Below are 24848 nucleotides of genomic sequence, written 5' to 3' on the forward strand. Positions count from 1 at the left end.
TCAAAGTTCGGCATGCTAGCATTTTATGAGATTTGTAACAACTGAAGTTTAAGCCATACTTTAAAGCTCATCCTTAATAATATATGAGTTTTTTAAAAGCAGAAATTATGATGCTTCGAGAACACTAAAGTCTCTTGGGATGAAGCAGGGCAAAGAAATCTAAGTTATTAGTCTTAATATGAAGCATATACAATCCATAATAAAGCTGTTGGTAAATACATGCAAAATGTACTGTCCTCTGCCATATAGTACAAGATATCTGCTAGGACAGCAAATGAAAACAGACTTGTATTGAGCCCTCCTTTGGGCCTGGTATTGCAGGGAACAGATGCAGACAGAAATATACTAATCCCTGACTTCAAGGAGCTTATGGCCCAGTGAGGGAAAACAAAAGCAAACAGACAATTACAACAGAGACTAACAGTGCTTATGAGAGAGGTTAGCACAGGAGGATGAGGTTGAGCCTAACCCAGCTGGGGGCTGGAAGAAGTAAGAGTTAGCCTGGCAAAGAAAAATAAAGGACTTTTCTGGCAAAGGGAACACTTGTGTATAGGCATTGAGATTAAAGATAACCCAGCAGTGAAAGTGGAGAGAGAAGCAAGGACCAGCTCACAAAGGACCTCATACGCCATGCTAGGGAATTTGGAATTTATTCTGTAGACCACTGAAGAATTTAAGTCTTATTAATGGACATCTAATACCATGTAGCAAGGCCACACTTAAAAATACATATGGGGCTCCTACCATGAGCTAGATGGTAGGAAATGGTGATGCAAACAGACATGATTTCTGCAATCAATCACTGGCTGGGTGCAGTGGGTCACATGTGTAATCCCAGCACTTTGGGAGGCTGAGGCGGATGGATCACTTGAGGTCAGGAGTTGGAGACCAGCCTGGCCCCAACATGGCAAAATCCCGTCTCTACTAAAAACACAAAAATGACCCGGGCATGCTGGCATGTACCTATAGTCCCAGCTACTTGGGAGGCTGAGGCAGAGGTTGCAGTGAGCCAAGGATCATGCCACTATACTCCAGCCTGTGTGACACAGCGAGACTCCATCTCAAAAAAACACAAAGTTGTATTCATACCTCCAGGTCCTTTCGAATGCTCTCAAACTCTTCAATGTCATCAAGCTTTAGCTCTAGGCGTGTTGGTTTTCGTCTCAGCATACTGAAGTCAACACTAAGGGCCAAACCCAGTGAACTATTAGCTGATAAAAATGAAAGAGAGGAGGAAAAACTGAAGGTAATAAAGTCTCAGATACAAAACATAAAATCAGTTTGCAAGCATGTGTACTAAAGTGAATGGAAGTATTAAAACTTTATTTGAATTCACACAGACTTCTAAAGTCTTTTTAAGAGACAGGATCTTGCTCTTTGCCCAGGCTGGAGCACAGTAGCATGACCTTAGCTCACTACAGCCTCAACTTCCTGGGCTCAAGCAATCTTACTGCCTCAGCCTCTAGAGTAGCTGGGACTACAGGCGTACACCACCATATCTGGCTAATTTTTGTGTTTTTTGTAGAAATGAGATCTCTCTCTGATGCCCAGGCTGGTCTCAAACTCTTGGGCTCAAGTGTTCCTCCCTCCTCATTTTCCCAAAGTGCTGGCATTATAGGCAAGAGCTACTATACCCAGCCAACTTCTAAAGTCTTTAGGTATATGATTATTACATTTTTATTACATTATGGAGGTCTACAGCTCTGTAAAATCAAAAACTCTTTCAGTAAGAATTTAAAATAGCAAACTGCCTATAAGAGAGAAATTCTAGGCAACCATCACTTTAATCTCATGTTCTAGTCACATTCAAAGAAATACTCTAGCTAAAAGAATAAACTATCACATCTTAGTATAGTTAGAGGGGAAAGTGGACAAACCAGTGAATTTAATCTACTCTACGTGAGAACTGTCAGAGATTTGTGATCACTCCTGAATGCTAAAATCAGTTTGCTAAATCTCATGAAGACTCCAACTCACCAATTCACAGGATTATCCTCAGCGTCCAAACAGATCCTAAATGTGTGTACGTCATTCATTAAACAAACACTTCTTGTGCTCCAGCTACAGAATTAAAAGGTACAGTCATAATCTGTGGGGAAAATAAAGAAAACTGTGATATCATATCACGAGAACCCTAATGAGGATACTGGCACTGGCATCACACAGGCACCTAATCCAGTCTGGGCTGAGTGTGGGGTGGACAAGGATGTCAGGCAAGCCTTCCTGGAGAAAATGATATCTTAGTTGACTTCTGAAGGGCAGGCAGAGAGAAGAGTGCACAAGGAGGCTCAAGACCAGCTTTGGCAACATAGCAAGACCCTGTCTCTACAAAAAAGTAAAAAAATTAGCTAGGCTGGTAGTGTGTACCTGTAGTCCTAGCTACTCAGGAGGCTGAGATGGAAGGATCACTTGAGCCCAGGAGTTTGAGGTGGCCACAGTGAGCCATGATCTCACCATAAGACCCCAACTCAGAAAAAAAAAAAAAAAAAAGAAGAAGAAGAAAAGAGGTTCAAAAGAGCATTCCACAGCCTGAAATCTCGAGGTAATACTGTGTTAACAAAAACCATTTTGTTTTGTTTTGTTTTGTTTTTGAGAAAACACAACTCCCCCAATTGAGTTTAATATCTGTTGATGGCATCATTTGTATATTCTCCACAGCATCCCCTAGAGTGTATCTATAAAAACAGTCAGTAAATGTTTGTTGAATAAAAGGTGAGATCATTCTTGAGCACTGTGCTCTTTTTCCATTCCCATTCTTTACATTCTTAACACAAAAACCCTGTGAAGTTGACAAAATGATTCCTATTTCACACATAAAGAAGTCATCGAAGCAAGCTGTTCAGTTTGGTTAATAATTTTAGCCTCCTATAAAAATTATACAGGTCAACATGATAAGGATTAAGTAAGAATGATGGAAGTGAAAACTCCTTGAAAGTATATAGAGATACAAATTATTACATGTATCTAGGATGAAACTAGGGACTGTGAAGTATACAAAGGAAGAAACATTTCCTTCTCCCATGAAGCTTAGGATATTACAGGCGATATTATCAACACAAAACACTGGCACATTACATTTCAAATTGCTTTGTACTAAATCAGGCATTATCTTCTACCAGATTCCAATGCAGACAAATGGTAGAGAAAGCCAAAGTTCCAAAGAGGGAAAGAGAGGGATAGGGATACCTAAAAGGAAAAAAAAGGTCTACTATACATTTTACCTTTTCTGCAAACTGCGAAAACCTGGCCACTACGGAGCAGTATAGAGTAGCAGTTAAAAGTGCTGGCTGTAGAGGTTAAAGGGCACAGGTTCTAATCCCACTGCGCCACTGATCTTGAACAATTAGTTTCATTTCTAACTAGGCCTTAGTTTCCTCATCTGTATCCTACTTTGCTGTTGTAGGAAGTGAATAACGTAATGCAGAGTAAGCTCTTGGAACATTACTTGGCATTTAATAAATGTTCAATAAATAACACCTATTATGGCTGTAATTTTTCTAGGGGGTTGGATGAGGATCTGGCCAGCTACGGAAACGTCAATATTTTGAGGATCTCCCACCGTCCACGTGGGGATAAAAACCTTATGCTGTTCGTCTCTAATACCCCAGCATCCAGCAGGGCAGAGAGACGTACAGTTCCCTGACACCCTCCTAACCATCATCTTACTCTCAATCTGATACAAAGACCAGGCTGAAGACAAATGAACAAAATCAGGCCGAAGCTCCTCCGCCGGGTCTTTATTTGACTTTGGCACCAGCGGGCTCTTCTAGCTTAATCTCTCGCTGCAGCCCAAATCCACCGCCGAGCCATCAAGCTCATAGGTGGCCCCTGGGAAGACTTCCGCACCATGGAAGAGAACAGTCCTCGTCCCCTAGCTCCAGGCCTGTACCTCGGATCCCAGGGTTTCTATGGTAACACGGTCCTCGGCTCCCAGAAGACGTAAACGCCCCCGAAGGCCCGGGGAGGCACAGCGGGCCCCGGAAGCCCTCGACTCGCTCCAGAGTTCAGCCCCGAGCCGCGCGAGTCGACTTACCTACCTCTTTTCAAGTCGGCTCAGCCCCTTCCCGGAACCTCGGCTCCCCTCCACGAAACTACTGCTACGCCAACTGGACTACACTTCCCAGACGGCTTGGAGCCTCTCTCTCAGCAGAACCTCGTCTTCCGCGAGCTTTTCTTGGAGGTTCTAGGAGGGATGCCCCTCAATGCCACGACGCCATTTCCTACTACGACTTCCATCATGCTCCGCGCCGCTCCGGGCGCAGCGACGGCTCTTGGCCCATGTCCTGTTTGTGACACACTTCCGCTCAGTGACGCACTTCCGCTCTGCTGGGCGCGCGGTGGAAGGTCTAAAACGGAGAGCTTGGATTTCGCTGGGGCCTCGCGGCTCCAGAGCCCAGCATGGCTTCCTCGCGAACCTCCTCCACGGTACAGAGCCCGGGATCTCAACTCACTCTGGCAGGGAGCGCGAAGGGGGAAGAGGATCTCTGCGGGAAGGGGCCGTTAGGGAGCGAGAGAAGGCGGTGGAGGGCTGAGGAGGAAGGCTGCGGGACTCAGTGGTGTTCTACACAGCGGACCACCGTTTTCCTGACCCCTAAGCGCTTTCGTGGACTGTAGCTTATTTGCACCTCTCCCACTACAGCCCCAAAGGGCAAACATCTCTTCCGACTCATCCAGTAACGGTGCTCTGAAATAGGGAAGTGTCTTGGCCAAGGTTTATGCGTTTGGCAGATCTCAAAATTTTAATGAGACCTACTAACTTCTACCTCACGTCCAGAAACGTTTGAAATGTATACACTCGTAATGTTGTAACTTGTTATCCTTTAGCACCGCGTTGGTTATTTCATCTATCCTTAATATTTCCCCAGTGATGAGCAGTAATCTTGGATACATCGTAAAACACGAGATTCCACGTTTCCAGCAGAATAAAGTAAACAGATTCCAGAGCAAACCTTTCATATGAAAATACTCGAGAGAACCTCACTAGTTTTATCAATCCCGTCAACTAAAGTGAGGGACTGAAACACCCTCCCCTTCACCTCAAATCGATGAAGAACATCTTAAGTAGTGTCCAATTTGTCCTTTCAATTATGAAGGAAATAGGACTGTGAAACTCAGGGCGAGCTTCATCCTCGGGAAATCCGGTAAATTGCCAAGATTAAACCTCAATTTAATCCAGATTTTTGATTTGGCAGGCAACCAAAACTAAAACACCCGATGACTTAGTTGCTCCGGTTGTGAAGAAACCACACATCTATTATGGAAGTTTGGAAGAGAAGGAGAGGGAGCGTCTGGCCAAAGGAGAGTCTGGGATTTTGGGGAAAGAAGGACTTAAAGCAGGGATCGAAGCTGGAAATATTAATATAACCTCTGGTAAGATGCAAATTGTGAACCCATCTTTACCTCTTTGTGTAATGAATACTTTCCTAAACTTGAATATCATCAGTTTTATAATGTCAAAAAATTTAAGTTCTTTTGTTTTAGACGGAGTCTCGCTCTGTCACCAGGCTGGAGTGCAGTGGTGCGATCTCGGCTCACTGCAACCCCCGCCTCCCGGGTTCAGGCAGTTCTCCTTCAGCCTCCGGAGTAGCCGGGATAACAGGCGCACACCAACAAGCCCGACTAATTTTTGTGTTTTTAGTAGAGAGGGGGTTTCATCATGTTAGTCAAACTCCTGACCTTGTGATCCCTCCCCCTCGTCCTCCCAAAGTGCTGGTATTACAAGCGTGAGCCACTGCGCCTGGCAGAATTTCAATTCTTAAACTTGCATCTATAAGGCTGTATTTTGCCTACCCCCTTAATATCATGCAGAGAGCCTTTTTCTTACAATGTGTTACATAGTTTTTCTTCTACGAGTGAGCAGTCTTATCAAAAATTTAGTATACATTTGGATTCAGATTGATTCCATTTGTCTTCTGGAGATCTAACATAGTTCTGGCATTGGTTTGCAGCTAGAGTGGTTCGTGATATTCTCCCTTTTGAAGTTTTCCAATTATTTTTTACCCAAAGGGGAAATATCTTTTTTTTTTTTTTTTTTTTTTTTTTTTTTGACACAGGGTCTCACTCTCTTGCCCAGGCTGGAATGCAGTGGCATAACCGTGGCTCACTGCAACCTCTGCCTTTTGTGTTCAAGTGATTCTCCTGCCTCAGCTTCACGATTAGCTGAGATTACAGGTGCCCGCTACCACACCCAGCTAATTGTTGTATTTTTAGTAGAGACAGGGTTTCACCATGTTGCCCAGGCTGGTCTCCAACTCCTGACCTCAAATGATCTGCCCACTTCGGCCTCCCAAAGTGCTGGGATTACGGGCGTGAGCCACTGCACCTGGCTGAGATATCTTGTTTTATTATAAAAGTAATAGTGGCCAAGCCTGGTGGCTGAAACCTGTAATCCCAGCACTTTGGGAGGCTGTGAAGTGGGAGTCCGGCTTGAGCCCAGGAATTCGAGACCAGCCTGGGCAAATAGTGATACCCCATCTCTACAAAAAGTAGAAAATTAGCCGGGCATGTGACACGTGCCTGTATTCCCAGCTAATTGGGGTTCTGAGGTGGGAGTTCAAGGCTGCAGTGAGTCATGATTGTACCACTGCACTCCAGCCTGGACAACAGAGAGAGACCCTGTCTCAAAAAAAAAGGTAGTAATTATTTTTCTTTTAAAAGATCAAACAGTGTATGAATGTGTGAAGTAGAAAATCCAGTATTTTTGTATTAATTGATTGTATCTCTTAGAATTTTAATACAGCTATAAAAATACGTAATTTTTTCCATAAGTGAAAACATGATATGTAAATTGTTGTATAACCCCCATTTTTCATTTTATATACCATTGAGGATATCTTTCCATGTCGGTAATGAGAGGTCCACTCTATTTTTAAAATAAAATTACGCATATTTGTCATAAGAAATTCAGACAATACCAGAGGGCATAAAATGAAGACTCCTCTGGCTGGGTGTGGTGGCTCACGCCTGTAATCCCAGCACTTTGGGAGACCGAGGTGGGTGGATCACGACGTCAGGAGATGGAAACCATCCTAGCTAACATGGTGAAACCCCGTCTCTACTAAAAATACAAAAAAATTAGCCAGGTGTGGTGGCGGGCTCCTGTAGTCCCAGCTATTCGGGAGGCTGAGGCAGGAGAATGGTGTGAACCCGGGAGGCGGAGCTTGCAGTGAGCTGAGATGGCGCCACTGCACTCCAGCCTGGGCGACAGAGCAAGACTCCGTCTCAAAAAACTGAAGACTCTTCTGCAGTAGGGACATCTGTCAGGTTTCTCATTGATCCCCCCACACATTTTCTAAACACATGTGCTGTAGCCTAGTGACTTTTTAAAGTTTTTATACTGTTTTTAAACATAATGTCACCACTGTACCTCTCATTTTTTATCACACTTGTATTTTGGTGTGGGTTTCAAAACTATTGCTAGATTTTCCAGAAATCCTTATAGTTGTGGAACTCTCATTTTCATGGTAATTATTTGCAGTTCACTAGTTAATTATTTGTTAAGTATCTCTATACTGGGACTCCTTTAGAGAATAAATAGCTTTGTAAAGTTATGTAGAGGTATAAAGTTAATAAATGAAACCAGAGGTAGCTTGAACCATTTACCTGCCTTTTGAAGTTGTGTCATTTAGGTTTATGTGTTTGGCATAATTTAATAAACTGAAAAACAGTAAACTATAAAATGTGTAATATATTAGACATTACCTTTCTCTCAGGGCATACACAGACTACAGTTATTTATTTCTCTCCATTTGAAGAAGATCTGCTGATGTTGCCTGTTTTCTTTTTGACAGGAGAAGTGTTTGAAATTGAAGAGCATATCAGTGAGCGACAGGCAGAAGTATTGGCTGAGTTTGAGAGAAGGAAGCGAGCCCGGCAGATCAATGTTTCCACAGATGACTCAGAGGTCAAGGCTTGCCTTAGAGCCTTGGGGGAACCCATCACACTTTTTGGAGAGGGTCCTGCTGAAAGAAGAGAAAGGTCACCTTTCTAAACATTTACTTTTTTTCTTTATTATAATCACAGGGTTCTACTCCAAATTTTGGTTGATGTTTTAGTTGAACTTGAATAGAATGTCTCAAATCATGTTATCATGTTACCAATATCTTACTGTGTTTATATGAGTTAGCCTATCATCTATCTTAGGCCAATTTTTATTCAACTATTAATTTTTTTTTCTTTTTTCTTTTTTCTTTTTTTTTTTTTTGAGGTAGAGTCTTGCTCTGTCACGCAGGCTGGAGTGCAGTGTCATGATCTTGGCACACTGCAGCCTCCACCTCCCAGGTTCAAGCAATTTTCCTGCCTCAGCCTCCCAAGTGGCTGGGATTACAGGCACCCGCCACCATGCCCAGCTAATTTTTGTATTTTTAGTAGAGACAGGGTTTCACCATGCTGGCCAGGCTGGTCTTGAACTCCTAACCTCAAATGATTCACCCACCTTAGCCTTCCAAAGTGCTGGGATTACAAGCGTGAGCCTCCACACCTGGCCAGTTTTTCTTTATAGACTGGGAAGAGGGTGCTAACATGCTCCCTTGCCTCCCCTCCCCAGTGCAAGTTTTGAATTGGATAAACATTTGTTTTGGGGCTTTGAAAATTTAGACATCAAATGCATTCTATGTCAGTAACCTAAAACAATGATAAATGTTTTTTGGATTTTATTGAAGAGGGGTACGGTCCTCAGGTAATGCCCTCTTATGATTTACAGGTTGCAAAGTCTTTTAGTTATGGTCTAGTCATACACAATTATGAAGAGCCCTTCTGGTCTCTATCCACTGTCTCATCTCCCCTTCATCATCCAGCTTGTTGGAAGGGTTTTTTCTATTACTCTCTTGAGGTCCTTACCCTTATTTACTCTTCAACCTGCTGCAAACTGACCGACCCCTGCCACATTAAAATTGCTCCTTATTAAGGTCACCAACCCAGCTTTACTAAGAATAGCCCTAGTATACTGCCAGCCACTCCCTCCTTGGAATACTCCCTTTCCTTCACTCTCCTAAGACCAAATCCTCTTGATTTTCCTGTCTCTCACTAGCTAGTTCTTCTCGCTTACCTTCTAAACCTCTTTTTCTCTGCCTACCCTTTACAGGCTGCCTTCTCTACTTGCCCTTGATGATCAGATCTACTCCCTTGGCATCATTCACTGTGTGTGTTCTGTTGATTCCCAGATCTCTCGTTGTAGCTGAGGCATCCCACAGGTACTTCAGACTTGAGGCGTCTGAATTGAAATATTTCCCCAGCTCTCTCCTATACTCATACAGTTCATAGTTGAAAATCTACCTAGCCTCCTTTATAATTCATCAGCAAAATCTAATCTATTCTACTTGCGAGCTACAACTCCAATCTATCATTGCTCTATCTTTACTGCTTTCAAATCTGCACTGTTGTGATAGCCCCAAACATGTTGTGTTGATTGCTTGCTTAAAATCCTAGATTGTCATCTCATACTTGGAGTAAAAAACTCTTTTCATGGTCTGTAAGGTCTTCAGCCTTACCCATACCACCCTTCCCCAATTTACTAGAATAGCCACATTGGTCCTTCTGGAATATGCTAGTTCTTTTTATGTTTTTCCACATAATTGGTCTATTTTTATTGCTCTCTCTTGGCTTTTAGAACCTTTTTTTCTTCCTTTTTTTTTTTTCTTTTTTTTTTTCTTTGAGACAGAGTCTCGCTGTGTCACCTAGGCTGGAGTGCAATGGTGTAATCTCGGCTCACTGCAACCTCCACCTCCCAAGTACAAGCCATTCTCTTGCTTCAGCCTCCCAAGTAGCTGGGACTGCAGGCATGTGCCACCATGTCTGGTTAAGTTTTGTATTTTTAGTAGAGACGGGATTTCACCATGTTGGCTAGGCTGGTTTCAAACTCCTGACCTCAAGTGATCCGCCTGCCTTGGCCTCCCAAAGTGCTGGGATTTCAGGCTTGAGCCTGCCTTCTTCATTTTTTATTGAATCTGGATCCCTGTCAAACTTTATTCTTTTGTTTCAGCATAAATGCCACCTATTCAAAGAAGCCTTTCATCACACCTAACCCCTCCATTCTCTGTCATAGTATGTTATTTTATTAGCCTTTTCGAAGGGTATACTTTTTTATTACTGTTTAGTTTGTTTTTTCCACTAGCAAAGTCTTATTCATTATTATGTTCCTTAAATGAATCCCTTGAGTAACTACTGCTACTATCTGAATTTCAGTCCACCGTTGTGACTCAGAGGGTCACTACAGCAGTACTGTCTGATTTCCCTGCCATTATTCTTCCCTTTTAATCCACTCTTCGTACTGTTTCGGTGATCTTTCTCACCTGTAAGCCCTCCTGAGTGCTGCATTAGCAATTCTTTGTGACCTGGCCCCTCCTCGCATTTGCAGCCCTGTTCTTCACCGGTCCTCTTCTATGTTCCACGCTCCAGCCATACTGAATTATTTATGACTGCAAGCTCAACATGTTTTTCTTACCTCCAGGCCTTATTTGTTTAACCCTCTGCCTGACATTTTCTCATTCTTAACCCCCTTGACCTGATTCATTGAGGACTCAATTTAGATACTACCTTTTTTTAATGAAGCCTTCCCTGATCCTCTAAGCCTAGTTAGATCCCCCTTACAAAGTCCCCTCTAGCACTGTGTGCTTACTGCTGTCGTGATAGGTAATATAATATAGTTCGCCAGTACTCTCTGTCATTTCCCCAGGACTAAGCTACTTGAAATCAAGAACGGATTCTTAGCCATCACTGTATAGTTAGCACCTGAGTCCGTATCCAGTACATTGTGGCACTGAGTGAAAGTTGGCAGTCTTCACAAACCAAGTGGTGGCAGTGTAGGGGCTCATTGACTCTAAACTGCATAGAGTAATTGCTTATAGTTGAATTTTGGGAATTTCCAAATAGAGAAGACTGAGTGGGAGAAACCACAGTGGAAGTTTAGCCATCCCCACTTGACTCTTTGAAGGTTGTTGGAGGGCTGGGCATAGTGGCTCATGCCCATAATCCCAGCACTTTGGGAGACTGAGGCAGGAGGATCACTTGAGCCCAGAAGTTCAAGACTTGCCTGAGCAACATAGCAAGACCTTGTCTCTGCAGAAAAATTTAAAAATTAGCCAGTTGTAGCATTATACCTGTAGTCCCAGCTACTCAGGAGGCTGGGGTGGAAGGATCGCTTGAGCCCAGGAGTTTGAGGCTGCAGTCACCCATGACCGTGCCACTGCACTCCACCCTGGGCAACAACAAGACCTCATCTCTTGAAAAGAAAAAAAAAAAGGTTGCTAGGTGGTTTGAACGGTAAGAGAATAGTAGAGGCTTGCTCCCATCTTAGGGGAGCTTTAAAAACAGTGTTTAAAACTGTGTTAAAGTGTACTTTAAAAACAGTGTTATGTCAACCATGTTTAAATTCTGATCTTTTTTTTTTTTTTTAACAGGTTAAGAAATATCCTCTCAGTCGTCGGTACTGATGCCTTGAAAAAGACCAAAAAGGATGATGAGAAGTCTAAGAAGTCCAAAGAAGAGGTAGAACATGTCTTTAACTTCACAGTGTAAACATGAAGGAAATGAGGAGATAGGTCTCTCGTTTTCTGCTTTCAATGGTTTGCTTTGCTAAGATGATGGAGGGAAGTGTCTTTGAAGGCTCTACCATTCAAGAATAGTTGCTGGCAGTAGTTTTGGTTCCTTTGTAAGTATGAATGGAGCTAAGTGAGTTTTCCAGTCAGGAAAGAATCATAGCATTCCTGGTATAACCATCTATTTACATATCATAGAAAAAAAATACGGTAGAAAGCCATATGCCTGATTTCATACTATTACCAAACGAATTCACCTTCCTTCTGGGCAGTTAACATGGAGAAACGACAGGAGTAGAATGCTTCAGATTTGACCTTTCTGCTCTTAATTTGCCTTTCAGTATCAGCAGACCTGGTACCATGAAGGACCAAATAGCTTGAAGGTGGCAAGACTATGGATTGCTAATTATTCATTGCCCAGGTAAAGAGAGCCTCCAGTAGAAGAAAGAAGCATATTTTGTGTGTGTGTTTCAGGAACTGAGTGCTTGATAATGACTGTGGTTGTTAAATGAAATTGAGGGGTAGAGATACATGTGGGCCCTTGTTTACAACCCTGTTGCTCCTGGTGATGGTGTTTCTGTGTCACAGGGCAATGAAACGCTTGGAAGAGGCCCGACTCCATAAGGAGATTCCTGAGACAACGAGGACCTCCCAGATGCAAGAGCTGCACAAGTCTCTCCGGGTAAGATGCTCCCAGCGATTGTCCCACGTCTTAAAGGTTCTTCATATTTGTGTGATTTTTCTACTTTGGCCCACCTCTGGGAAGGTAGAGGTGACTAGAGCGATCCCTCCCTGCTTGAGCTGAGCTGCTGTGACATGGAAGGAGCAATCAGTTAACGTGACAGGAGCTTGCTGTGCTTTGTACTCAGCAGAGGCCTATGGTTCTCTTCTTTATTTCTCCCTGTTAATACGTCAAAGTTTCTCTGGGGTTTTCTGTTTATATTTATCTGACTCAGAAGTTGTGATACTAAGACTATAGAAAACAGCTGGGTGCAGTGGCTCATGCCTGTAATCCCAGCACTTTGGGAGGCAGAGGTGGGTGGGTCACTTGAGCTCAGGAGTTTGAGACCAGCCTAGTCAACATGATGAAACCCTGTCTTTACTAAAAGTACAAAAATTTGCCAGGTATGGTGTCATGTGCCTGTAATCCCAGGTACTTGGGAGGCTGAGATGGGAGGATCGCTTGAACCTGGGAGGCAGAGGTTGCAGTGAGCCAAGATCACACCACTACACTCCACTCTGGGCGACAGAGCAACACTCTGTCTCAAAACCACAGAAGAATCTTGGGATGGGTTAAAACTGAAAAGTTGCTTTGTTGTTCTTTTTTTGGTGGAAAAGCCAAGGAACTCAGATTAACCTATTAATGATCATCATGTGTGTGTGTGTTTTTTTTCTTTTTAAGTCTTTGAATAATTTTTGCAGTCAGATTGGGGATGATCGGCCTATCTCCTACTGTCACTTTAGTCCCAATTCCAAGATGCTGGCCACAGCTTGTTGGTAAGTTCCATTTTACAGTGACATTTTTTCCTAAATGGGGAACAGGCTCAGGAAAATATTAGCATTTGTCTTAGACATCTATTTGTATGTCCTCTTTCTCTGCTTCTCATGATCACACCAAACTACAGATGTCAGTCAGTGCTCTACCTGTTGTATAATATGATGCAGACTTGGTTTAGCCGTTCTCAGTCTTCACCAGTGACCGCAGAGATTCATTACACTCTAGCACTCTGTCACATTCTTGACACTAGTATTTTGGAGCAGGTCATGTAGTGAGTTTACAGACCAACTAGTATCCATAACTCAGTCTGGCTTTTCTTTTTCAGTTATGTGATCTCCCTAAGATACTTAATCCCTGTCAGCTTCAGTGTCCTTATCTGTAAAGTGGGATGAGGTAGTGTTTGTAAAGCATTTTGCCTTGACGGTGCCTGGTATGTAGTAAGGGCTCATTAAATGTTAATTATTGGTTTATCTTTGTTTTATTTTCTTATCACCACATACGCAGAAAACTCAGGATGTGGTAACTTTGTTGTTTTGTTTGAGTTTGGTTGTTTGGTTTGGTTTGGTTTGGTTTTTTTTTTTTGAGATGGAGTCTCGCTTTGTCGCCGAGGCTGGAGTGCAGTGACACAATGTCCACTCACTGCAAGCTCCGCCTCCTGGGTTCACACCATTCTCCTGCCTCAGCTTCCTGAGTAGCTGAGACTACAGGTGCCCGCCACCACGCCTGACAAATTTTTTTTTTAATTTTTTTTTAAATTTTTTTTATTTTTAGTAGAGACGGGGTTTCACCATGTTAGCCAGGATGGTCTCCATCTCCTGACCTTGTGATCCACCCGCCTTGGCCTCCCAAATGGTTGTGTTTTTTTGCGAGACATGGCTAACTAAAGAGAAAGGAAACTTAGATTTAATACACAGGAGCTACTTGACTAGGCCGACCTTGAGACTGGTTTAGGAGAAAGCCAAGGGACTGCACAAATCAGTCCACCTCTCCAAGCCTCATTACCTTCACTGTAAAGTATAAATGATCATTCCTGCTGTACCTACTTCACAGGTCTGTTAGAAAGATCATCTGAGATAATAGATATAAAAGTAATTTGTTGAAAATTTTCCAAAATTTTCCAAAAATTAGGCTGGCCTAAATAAAGTTTAAGGCCAGCCAGGCAGGGTGGCTCACGCTTGTAATCCCAGCACTTCAGAAGGCCGAGGTGGGAGGATCACTTGAGCCCAGGAGTTTGAGACCAGCCTGGGCAGCATAGTGAGACCCTGTCTCTACACATTTTTTTTTTTTCTTTTGAGACGGAGTCTCATACTGTCGCCCAGGCTGGAGTGCAGTGGCACGATCTCAGCTCACTTCATGCTCCGCTTCCTAGGTTCATGCCATTCTCCTGCCTGAGCCTCCCAAGCAGCTGGGACTACAGGCACCCACCACCATGCCCTGCTAATTTTTTGTGTTTTTAGTAAAGACAGCGTTTCACTGTGTTAGCCAAGAGGGGTTCAATCTCCTGACTTGTGATCTGCCTGCCTCGGCCTCCCAAAGTGCTGGGATTACAGGCGTGAGCCACTGTACCTGACCCATAAAATTTTTAAAAATTTATTTAATTTTTTAAAGGTTAGCCAGGTGTGGTGGCATGCGCCTGTTAGTCCCAGCTACTCAGGAGGCTGAGTGATAGAATTGCTTGAGCCTGGGAGGTTGAGGCTGCAGTGAACTGTGATCATGCTACTGCACTCCAGCCTAGGTGACAGAGTGACACCCTTTCTCAAAAAAAAATTTAAATACTTTGTAATCAGCAAAATACTGTTCATATTTAAGGATAGTATCACTATTAATATTAGTATTATTGGATAGTTTAATTTGCCCCACCTTCCCTCACAAGTGGATCCAAAATTTAAGGAAAATGGCTACTGGTATAGTGTTAATTATAGTCCAGTAAAAGCCTCTAGTTGCGTGCGGGCTGGAGGTAGCTTTTTCTTCTGTAACCCTTCCAACTATAAGGCTTTTATATTTCTGTCAACCATTGTAAAGTTTGTTGGGGTTGAGAAGAGATTGTCCTTTAGTAATATTACCAAGGTACCTTTTCCTTCCCAGACCAACCCTGGCTGAGATGCTTTCCTTTGTATTTGATAGGAGTGGGCTTTGCAAGCTCTGGTCTGTTCCTGATTGCAACCTCCTTCACACTCTTCGAGGTAAGTTAGAGTCATATCTAAATCTCAGTCTTTTTCCCAGTGTGAACTCAGTTAAGCCGTAAACTCTGCTTGACACTCAGACCCCATACACACAGCATTAATTCTTGATTTGATTTGACTTGGTTTTCTCTGGCTGCAAGACTGGACTATCACAACCTCATACACATCCACTTTTCTGTCATGTCCAGTCACACTCTGGCATTTTGTAATCTCTAAACCAAAACCACAATGGGTTTTGTTTTTGTTTTGCTTTTTTAAAAAATATAATTTAAATAGTAGCTTAAAATAGTTCATGTTTTAATAGTTGAATAGTCACTTTAATACTCTCTATGTCCACATGTTCCCTAGTATATACTTACCTGTGATGTTCATCATAGTCTGTATTTGTACACAGGTTATAAAGAGGCAGGAACCTTTTAACTTGGATCTCTTACACTCCTTTAGGGCATAACACAAATGTAGGAGCAATTGTATTCCATCCCAAATCTACTGTCTCCTTGGACCAAAAAGATGTCAACCTGGCGTCTTGTGCGGCTGATGGCTCTGTGAAGCTTTGGAGTCTCGACAGGTGAATATCACTGTTCTGCGGCCCACACTGCCATCACTAAAGAAGATGTTTGATTGGTTGGTCCCCAGGACCTCAGGTTAACAATCTGGCATTTAGGCCATGCACAGTGGTTCACACCTTAAGGCTGAGGCAGGAGAATTGCTTAAACCTGGGAGGTGAAGGTTGTGGTGAGCTAAGATCGCACCACTGCACTCCAGCCTGGGCGACAGAGCAAGACTCTGTCTTGAAAGAAAAAAAAATCTGGCATTTAACCCCCAAGATGGTTTAAGAGTCAAGGTAACTTAGTGTGAAAATGAAGTAAGTGGAAGATTTCATTCTTAGGCCTTTTCTTACTAAAGGAGTTACGTCAGTTTTTTCTTACCTGTTAACTTTGGATCTTGATTTTTGCCTGTAGCCTAGTGACCACTATTTCCTGGCTCCATTTATTCCAGAAAGATCCAGGCTACCTCCTACATGATTAACAATGAACTAAAGATAATATTCTTGGCAATTCATTGGCTCTTAGCAAACAGCCACAGGGGAGGGGAAAGTGAGGTTCTGTCTAGCAGTATTACCAGGGAGATGTCTCCTCCCAGTAGCGTCATCCTTTACCTAGAATGTATTTTCCAACTACAACAGTTTTTTAAAATGTGTTTATGTGATTGTTTTCAAAAAAAAAAACAACAACTTTGGAAGCACCCCGTTGGCCAAAAGACATCTGAATTTAATTGCTTAGTTTTCTTTCTTTGGGAAAACACATGAAGGTTTTTACTTGAGAATTTTTATAAGAGCTAATTAATGTCTTCACTCCTCACCAGGCAGGGTCTGACTTACGAGCACAGCGAGTTTTAATTGGCTTTGGTAATACTTAGCAATATTTATTCCCTTCGGGCTTTGGCTTGTTCTGTGTATGCACATTGACAAAGTTCCCTTTTTAATTACCCTCCTTAGAGTTCATGTTTATTTCCTTTTGCTGATGTTTCAGATCTTTTGGTGGTTGCTGGGTTGTAGAATTTAATAGCCACCAAAAGGAGACTAAGCTTCATCTCTGGTTAGGAGTTCCTTTTTCATTTGGATCTTAGAACAGGCCTAAATTTGAAAAAGGTTTATCTGTAATCCTGTACCAAAACTGTGTGATTTCTGTGTCCTTATGTCTCTTCCAAAGCATGTTTTCTTTCTAGAATTCAGGTACTCCTTTGGTACAGAATGACTATTTTGCTTATTGGGCCGAAGTATTTTACAAGTGTAGTTACAATTTAGCCTCTCATGTTGTAAAGAATGGGTATAGCTGCACAAAAGGTAATCAGTTTGGGGAATATTTATATGTCTATAAAGTTGTTTATATGTTTCGTTCTTTTCCAGTGATGAACCAGTGGCAGATATTGAAGGCCATACGGTGCGTGTGGCCCGGGTAATGTGGCATCCATCAGGACGTTTCCTGGGCACCACCTGGTGAGCCATCTTGTTACTGTTTTATCCATATAGGCCTGTGGCATCTTCTTAACCCTTTATGACTATCTGCCAGGTAAATTTTTAGAGCGGAGATCTTTAGGTAGGATTTTCTTGGGCTGCAGAGAATTGGAATCAGAGGAGAATGTTTAATATAGTGAGGGCTAAGTATATTTGCCTTTTTTTTTTTTTTGGGGGGGGGTAGAGTCTCACTCTGTCACCCAGGCTAGAGTGCAGTGGCACGATCTCAGCTCACTGCAACCTCTGCCTCCTGGGTTCAAGCAATTCTCCTGCCTCGACCTCCCTAGTAGCTGGGACTACAGGCACGTACTACCACGCCCAGCTAATTTTTTATTTTTGGTAGAGACAGGGTTTCACCATGTTGGCCAGGCTGGTCTTGAACTCCTGACTTCAAGTGATCTTCCCGCCTCGGCCTCCCAAAGTGGTGGGATTATAGGCATGAGGCACCGCACCCAGTCATATTTGCCTTTAAATTACAATTAATCTGAAATTTCAGAGTTACAAATTACCAGAAAACAAGGATTTTCACTTTTGTCCAATGCTACAGGTATGTAAGTCTCCCTTCCTGGTTCTGTAAGTTCAGGGAGGCTAGAATCTGCTGGAGAACTTTTTCATTAAGCTGTAATTTACATACAATGGAATGGATTTATTTTAAGCATACAAAGCTATCAGTCTTTACAAATGCGTACCATTCCTGTGACCCACACCCCTGTCAATATAGAGAACAGTCCCATCACCCCAGAAAGGTCCCTCATGCCCTTTTCCAGCCAACTCCCCTTTTAAAGCAACCGCTGATCTGACTTCTATCACCATAAATTAATTACGTCTATTCATACTGTGTGAATTCATTTGTGGCAGGCTTCTTTCTCTCAGCATAACATTGTTAAGAGTCATTCATGTTGTTGCATGTATCAGTAATTCCTTTTTATTGCTGGGGGTTGTTCATTTTTATGACTGTGCCATAGTTTATCCATTCTCCTGTTGATGGACACTTGGGCTGTTTCCAGGTTTGGGCCAGTCGGAATGAAACTGCTCTAAATATTCTTGTACCAGGCTTTTTGTGGACATGAGTACAAATTGCTGGGTCATAGGGTAGAGGTATTAGACGTATATTTAACTTTTTCTAAACTCCCCACCAGTTTTCCAAAACGGTTACACCATTTTACATTCCCGGAGTTCTGGTTACTTCACATCCCTGTTAACATTTGGTGTTGTCAGACTTACCATTTTGCCCAATGTAGCAGGTGTGTAGTGATCTCCCATGATTTTCATTCTTATTACCCTGATCACTGTTGCTCTTAAGTGCCCTGTCATATGCTTTGCCTGTTTTTTTTAATTGAGTTTGTCTCTTTTGTCTTTATTTCCATGTGCATAGTCAGTTACACCACTGTGTACTGAAGAGACTTTCCTTTCTCTATTGGAAATGTTTCAGTACCCTTGTTGAAAATCATCTGACCATGTATGTGTGGTTATTTCTGTACTTCCTATTTTCTTCCGTTGATCTATTTGTCTATGAGTGATTTTTGTATTTCCAACATCCATTTTAGGGCCTAGTAAATGTATAAATGCTTGATAAATGAAAGAACATAACAGTGGAAGAAGGAAGAAGGCAACACAGTCTTTGCTGGGCCATTCTTGGGGAATCCTGTTATTAAAATAGCCACTAGGTTGGGCACGGTGGCTCACACCTGTAATCCCAGCACTTTGGGAGAACAAGGTAGGTGGATCACCTGAGCTCAGGAGTTCGAGACCAGCCTGGCCAACATAGTGAAACCCCATCTCTATGAAAAATACAAAAATTAGCTGGGCATGGTGGCGCACACCTGTAGTCCCAGCTACGCAGAAGGCTGAGGCAAGAGAATGACTTGAACCCAGGAAGTGGAGCTTGCAGTGAGCCAAGATTGCGCCACTGTACTCCAGGCTGGGCAACAGAGTGAGACTCTGTCTCAAAAATAAATAAATAAATAAATAGGCACTAGAGGTTTATAGCGAGTCCATGGTTTTCAGTCAGCACCTAAGGCAGATAAGCTTAGTTGTTGAGTCATTGTTTATGTCAGAAAGGAGCTTCCTGTTAATATGGTTATATGAATAGTTTCAGAAGCATTAATAACTTAAGCTATAATGACTTACAATACTTTATATGTTGTAGAAACTGGAGAAATACCAGCTGGTTGATTGTTAGTGTGATTTGGTTTTAGCTATGACCGTTCATGGCGATTATGGGATTTGGAGGCTCAAGAGGAGATCCTGCATCAGGAAGGCCACAGCATGGGTGTGTATGACATTGCCTTCCATCAAGATGGCTCTTTGGCTGGCACTGGGTAAGGCTTCTCCCATGTAGCCAGGGGCAGCTCAGTACTCTCACCTCTTATGTATGCGTGCTTCCACAGAGAACTGGATTCAAAGTGTTCATTTATAAATTATTTTATCAGGGGACTGGATGCATTTGGTCGAGTTTGGGACCTACGCACAGGACGTTGTATCATGTTCTTAGAAGGCCACCTGAAAGAAATCTATGGAATACATTTCTCCCCCAATGGGTAAAATAAACACACTGAATGAGGGGTGAAAAAGGGTTCTGGGTCAGAAAGTACTGTATTTCTAACTTCAGTACTGCATCCAATCCACAGCTATCATATTGCAACCGGCAGTGGTGACAACACCTGCAAAGTGTGGGACCTTCGACAGCGGCGTTGCGTCTACACCATCCCTGCTCATCAGAACTTAGTGACTGGTGTCAAGTTTGAGCGTAAGCTTTCCTCCTATTTTAGATCTAAATGACACAGACAAACAGTATTGTGTTCCCGTGCAATACAGGCCAGACTTTAGCTTAAACTGAGAAGTAGAACAGGAAAGAATTTGACCTACTGGTAAAGGAGCAAATTATAATTTCCTTCCCCCTGCCATACCCGTAGATCTGTGGGAAAGCATGCTTCTCGTTGCTGGAAGTAAAGACTTTCATGAGTGCTTTGCTTCATTCTTTCCCCCATGGATGCTCTGAGCACTGAATTCTAAATATTATTCTGAACAGATTTACAGTCAGGGAATGAGCCAGAAGACCTTACTGTTATTTGTTCCCTTAAGTCTGCCTTGGGTTATCCCCTTTACCTGGAGGCCTAGTAGGAAGACAGAATCAATGTTGACTTTTTCTGAATGTAGAAATAAGTTTTTAAAAAATAGTGTGTTTTTGCAGACTTTTGTGCTTTTGTTGTCTTCTCTTTTGAATACCTGAATTCCTCAAGCAATTCCCCTTCTCTTCTGTAGCTATCCATGGGAACTTCTTGCTTACGGGTGCCTATGATAACACAGCCAAGATCTGGACGCACCCAGGCTGGTCCCCGCTGAAGACTCTGGCCGGCCATGAAGGCAAAGTGATGGGCCTAGATATTTCTTCCGATGGGCAGCTCATAGCCACTTGCTCGTATGACAGGACCTTCAAGCTCTGGATGGCTGAATAGATGACAGTGGAGAAAGGACTTGAACCTCAAGCTCTTTCTAAGGAGCTGTTTTCCTCAAAAGAGAAGAATTGAAGTGTTTAGTTCTATCATGTTTTCTGCCAATTACCATGCGTAGACCCTCACTAGAATTGGATTTCCATGTTAGCCCCCACTCCAGGCAGGCGGCCCAATCCCTAGGTAATGGTGAACCCCTCTCATGGTTGAAAATTTATTACCTTTTTATGCCCTGCCATGAACTGTGTAGACATTGTTTTTATTAATCTTTTGTTTGGCCAGGCATGGTGGTTCATGCCTGTAATCCTAGCACTTTGGGAGGCTCAGTTGGGCAGATCACTTGAGCTCAGAAGTCCAAGACTAGCCTGGGCAACATGGCAAATGCCGTCTCTACAAAAAAAATACTAAAATTAGCCTGTTGCGGTGACTTGTGCCTGTGGTTCCGGCTACTTGGGAGGCTGAGATAGGAGGGATTGCTTAAGCCTGGTAGATGGAGGTTGTAGTGAGCTGAGATTGTGCCATTGCACTCTAGCCTGTGTAACAGAGCAAGACTCTGTCTCAAAAAAAAAAAAATCTTTTGTTCGAATGCCCTATAGCCATCCTCACAGCGCCCAGGATTGTGACTGACTGCATTTTTAATTATTGAAACTTGGCTTTCCATAACATGGTACATGCTTCAGGACTACATGTGACCCAGAGAGCAAGGTGGCTGAACTATAGTCGGGAAGCCCTCAGGTAAAGAGGCGCGTCTCACCACTTATTGGTTAAACAATGCGTAACAGTGAACACTTCCTTTCCCTGGAGAATGGGATATGAAGCAGTAGACCGCAGCCACGCCGATGGTTATGCAGTGAGGAAGACTTCACCTCTTCCTGTTAAGTTTGCTTGGAATGCTGGCTGCATCAGGAAACTCTGAACTGAACATTTGCTTTGTCAGAAAATATCTTTTATTTTACTTTGAAGTTTGGCAACCTTCATGTTACCCTAAAGCAAAACCATTGTGTCAGGAGTCAAACAAATGTTTAGAAAGCAAACATGATGTCTCTATTGTACAACCTCCTTTCTGTTGGCTGTTTAAAGGATGTACTTCATATGTTAAAGGGTACTTTATGTTAAAGTAACTGGAAAAAAAAACCCTAATGGGTATTCCTAAACCTAAACTTTTTCTTTATTCCACATTTGCTACGGTAAAATCCAGTTACAAAAACTACGCTATAGAGAATTATTTTCTATAGTTAAGCATTTCTGAATCCTAGCCATTGGTCCATAGAGGTCTCCTTTTTTTGGTTGGGGATATAATGGATGATCTCAAATATGGATTACTCTGATTTATGTCTCCTTAGCACCTTGTTAACAATTTTTTTTAAATAGAGGGCTGTTTACGCTGTGGGCCAGACTACCAGTAAGCCAGGTCTGGACTCATTACAATTCTTGCTTGCCTGTCATGCTCCTCTTTTCACCTCAACTGTACAACCTCTGAACTCTCAAATTACACAGTAAATTTAAAAAAAAAAAAAAATGGCATTTGGAAGAAGAAAGGGTTGTCAGAGTTATTAAAGGCCTTCTTGGCCGGACACGTTGGCTCACACATGGAATTGCTTGAACCTGGGAGGCGGAGGTTGCAGTGAGCCAAGATCATGTTGTACTCCAGCCTGGGCAACAGAGCAAGACTCCATCTCAAAAAAAAAAAACTTTTCATTTGCTGCTGCGGAGAGGCTGGCGATGGCTTTGGTCAGCTCTGTTCTGTGGACTCTGAATGTGTGATATATCGCCAAACAGCTGGATTGTTTTGTTTCCGTTTGAGACTGGGTCTCGCTCTGTCGCCCAGGCTGGAGTGCAGTAATGAGAACACAGCTCACCGCAGCCTTGACTTCCTGTGCTCAAGTGATTCTCCTGCCTCATCCCCTCATCCTCCTGTGTAACTGGGATCACAGGAGGATGCCACCATGCCTGGCTGATTTTTTTGATTTTTTGAAGAGACACGATTTGACTTTGTTGCCTAGGCCAGTCTCAAATTTCTGGGCTCATGCAATCCTTCTGCCTTGGCCTCCCAGAATGCTGGGATTACAGGCATGAGCCACTGTGCCTGACCTAAACATACTGTTTTTAATCTGATTTCAATTATAACCAAGTAGTTGCATTTCCTATGTAGTTGTTCAGCTTCCGAATTGTCAGGACTACCCTCTGTTGCTCACTTCACTGTTGTTCAAGTATTAATGAATTCTATTTCATAGACTGCGATGAAGAGAAATTTTTTTCTTACCTTTGTAGTATGTGTAAAATAATGAACGCTGGTGAATTAGCATGCAATTGGATATAATGTGCTAACAAAGATTTTTCGTTTCTCAGGTTTGAATTTTACTATTAGTTCCCTTCTACTTGTTTGTGTTTTTTGGTTGTTCCAAGAGGTAGCAGTTGGGTGAAAACATTTCATCTAAGCCTTTGACAGAACAGATACCTCGTGGGCTATTTCTTCACAGGAATTAAAACATCATTGTAAGAAAGTGGTTAAGAAGCATAAAGCCAGGCGTGGCATTTGTGAAAATGGCAAGATAAACAGCCACAGAAGTGTTCACAGAACACTTAGTGCCTACCTAGATGGTGTACCAAGCACATTCAGATACCTAGTTTAATCTCCACCATCTTTTGAGTTTATTACTCCCTTTTTACGGACAAAACTGAGGCTCCAAGAAACACTCGCTCAAGTTTACCCAACTGGCAAGTGATGGAGCCTGAATCTGAACTGATACCTGACCATTGGTGACCTTGTGAAGGTTTCACAGGTTCCCCACACTGACCAGACAGAAGGACTGGTGCAGCCAGCATTGCCTGTTTCCTGTACGAAGTCTGAGCTTTTTAAGGACTCTCCACTTTGTATAATGCCCCTCACCTTTTTTTTTTTTTTAAAGACGGAGTCTCGGCTGGGTGCAATGGCTCATACCTGTAATCCCAACACTTTGGTCAGGAGTTTGAGAGCAGCCTGACCAACATGGCGAAACCCTATCTCTACAAAAAATACCAAAAATTAGGCGTGGTGGCGGACACCTGTAATCCCAGCTACTCAGGAGGCTGGGACAGGAGAATCGCTTGAACCCGGGAGACAGAGGTTGCACTTAGCTGGGATCGTGCCATTGCACTCTAGCCTGGGCGACAAGAGCAAAACTCCATCTCAAAAAACAAAAAAAAAAAGAGATAGGATCTCTAACTCCTAGGTTCAAACGATCATCCTGCCTAAGCCTCCTGAGTAGCTGAGATACAGGCATGGGCCACTGTGCCCACCTTGTATACTGCTCTTTTGACAAGTCACTTCCATCTCTGAGCTCATGCCCAATGGAGTTAAAGTAACTCCCCCACATCCCGAACGGATGAGGAGCCTATTGTTATCAACAAGATAGCTATTTGCATTTGTAGTTAGATGATCTTTCATCCTGTGGAACTGTGGCAACGTAAGTATTGCAGCAGGTGTTAGTATCCCAGACCTCTGAGCCCTAAATGTCAGCAGCGCAGTTCACCCCCTCCACTGAGTACAAAAGATGCTCCCGTGCATTTCCAGATACATTTGAAGAGGATGGGGCTGCCGCAAGGCTGGAGCTACTGAATGTGAAAACAAGAGACACCATAATGTTCACGCAGCCCTCCATCTGTTACCAGCGGGTTCCACATCAAGGATTCAACCAACCATAGGTCGAAAATACACTACTGAATATATACAGACTTTTTTTCTTGTTATCCCCTAAACAATACAGTATAGCAACTTCACATAGCATTTGCATTGTATTAGGTATTGTAAATAATTAACAGATGAATTAAAATATACAGGAGGATGTGTCTAGGTTATATGCAAACACGTACACCATTTTATAGCAAGGACTTGAGCATCCTTGTATTCAGGAATCTTCAGGATATCCTGGGACCATTTCCCCCTGAATATCAAGGGATGACTGTATATCCTCACCTATCAGAAAAACCCTCAAACTTACATCTTGTCTTATTTGGGTGGTGTATCAACCACTCCAAGGATCTAAGTTCTTTTTTGACTGAAAAGACTCTCCCACCTCCTAGCTGGGTGACCTTGAACAAGGTAGCTAAACTCACGGAGCCTCGGTTTCATCTATAAAGTGGGGATTAAGCTTGCTGAGATTAGTAGGCCCTAGTGCAGAGGCC

The 24848-nt window shown here is 42.8% G+C and overlaps 2 protein-coding genes across 13 annotated transcripts in view; one reads left to right on the forward strand and one right to left on the reverse strand.

Annotated features, from left to right (window-relative positions):
* The window catches only part of CDC26 (cell division cycle 26), a 31065-nt gene extending 26837 nt beyond the window's left edge, over positions 1-4228 (reverse strand). For 2 of the 11 annotated variants that reach the window (XR_001895668.2, XR_001895667.2), the window contains exons 1-3: positions 4038-4065; positions 1978-2089; positions 1090-1211 (exon numbers count right to left, since the gene is read on the reverse strand). Coding sequence is in view for 8 of the 11 variants with exons in the window: in XM_009188245.3 (XP_009186509.1) it covers positions 1090-1183; positions 1978-2036 (153 nt within the window). In the remaining 3 variants the exon portion in view is untranslated. Of the gene's footprint in view, positions 1-1089; positions 1212-1977; positions 2090-3889; positions 4005-4033 lie in introns of those variants that run through there. The other 9 variants (XR_001895666.1, XM_009188245.3, XM_009188250.2 and 6 more) reach the window with 9 other exon arrangements.
* Positions 4229-4282: 54 nt separating this feature from the next.
* Positions 4283-22922, forward strand: PRPF4 (pre-mRNA processing factor 4). Of its 2 annotated transcripts, none has more exons than XM_017949626.3 (14): positions 4283-4425; positions 5193-5370; positions 7791-7977; positions 11397-11484; positions 11876-11955; positions 12123-12216; positions 12937-13031; positions 15118-15215; positions 15660-15783; positions 17125-17214; positions 19431-19553; positions 19665-19772; positions 19863-19981; positions 20497-22922. In XM_017949626.3, the coding sequence occupies exons 8-14, from the start codon at positions 15134-15136 to the stop codon at positions 20688-20690; spliced, it is 840 nt and encodes a 279-aa protein (XP_017805115.1). In that variant the 5' UTR covers positions 4283-4425; positions 5193-5370; positions 7791-7977; positions 11397-11484; positions 11876-11955; positions 12123-12216; positions 12937-13031; positions 15118-15133; the 3' UTR covers positions 20691-22922. The 2 variants fall into 2 exon arrangements, with proteins under 2 accessions (XP_017805115.1, XP_003911388.1); XM_003911339.4 differs by having other exon boundaries at positions 15157-15215.
* The last annotated feature ends 1926 nt before the right edge of the window (positions 22923-24848 follow it).

The sequence above is a fragment of the Papio anubis genome, chromosome 13 (genome assembly GCF_008728515.1).
Source record: "Papio anubis isolate 15944 chromosome 13, Panubis1.0, whole genome shotgun sequence".
NCBI lineage: Eukaryota > Metazoa > Chordata > Mammalia > Primates > Cercopithecidae > Papio > Papio anubis.

What these genes read in the sequence shown, in the direction of transcription:
- PRPF4 (XM_003911339.4), top strand. Translation starts at nt 4,399, where the DNA reads ATGGCTTCCTCGCGAACCTCCTCCACG. An exon ending in CTAAGAAGTCCAAAGAAGAG is followed by an intron (nt 11,485 to 11,875) that starts GTAGAACATGTC and finishes TTTGCCTTTCAG; the next exon opens with TATCAGCAGACCTGGTACCA. An exon ending in ATACATTTCTCCCCCAATGG is followed by an intron (nt 19,773 to 19,862) that starts GTAAAATAAACA and finishes TCCAATCCACAG; the next exon opens with CTATCATATTGCAACCGGCA.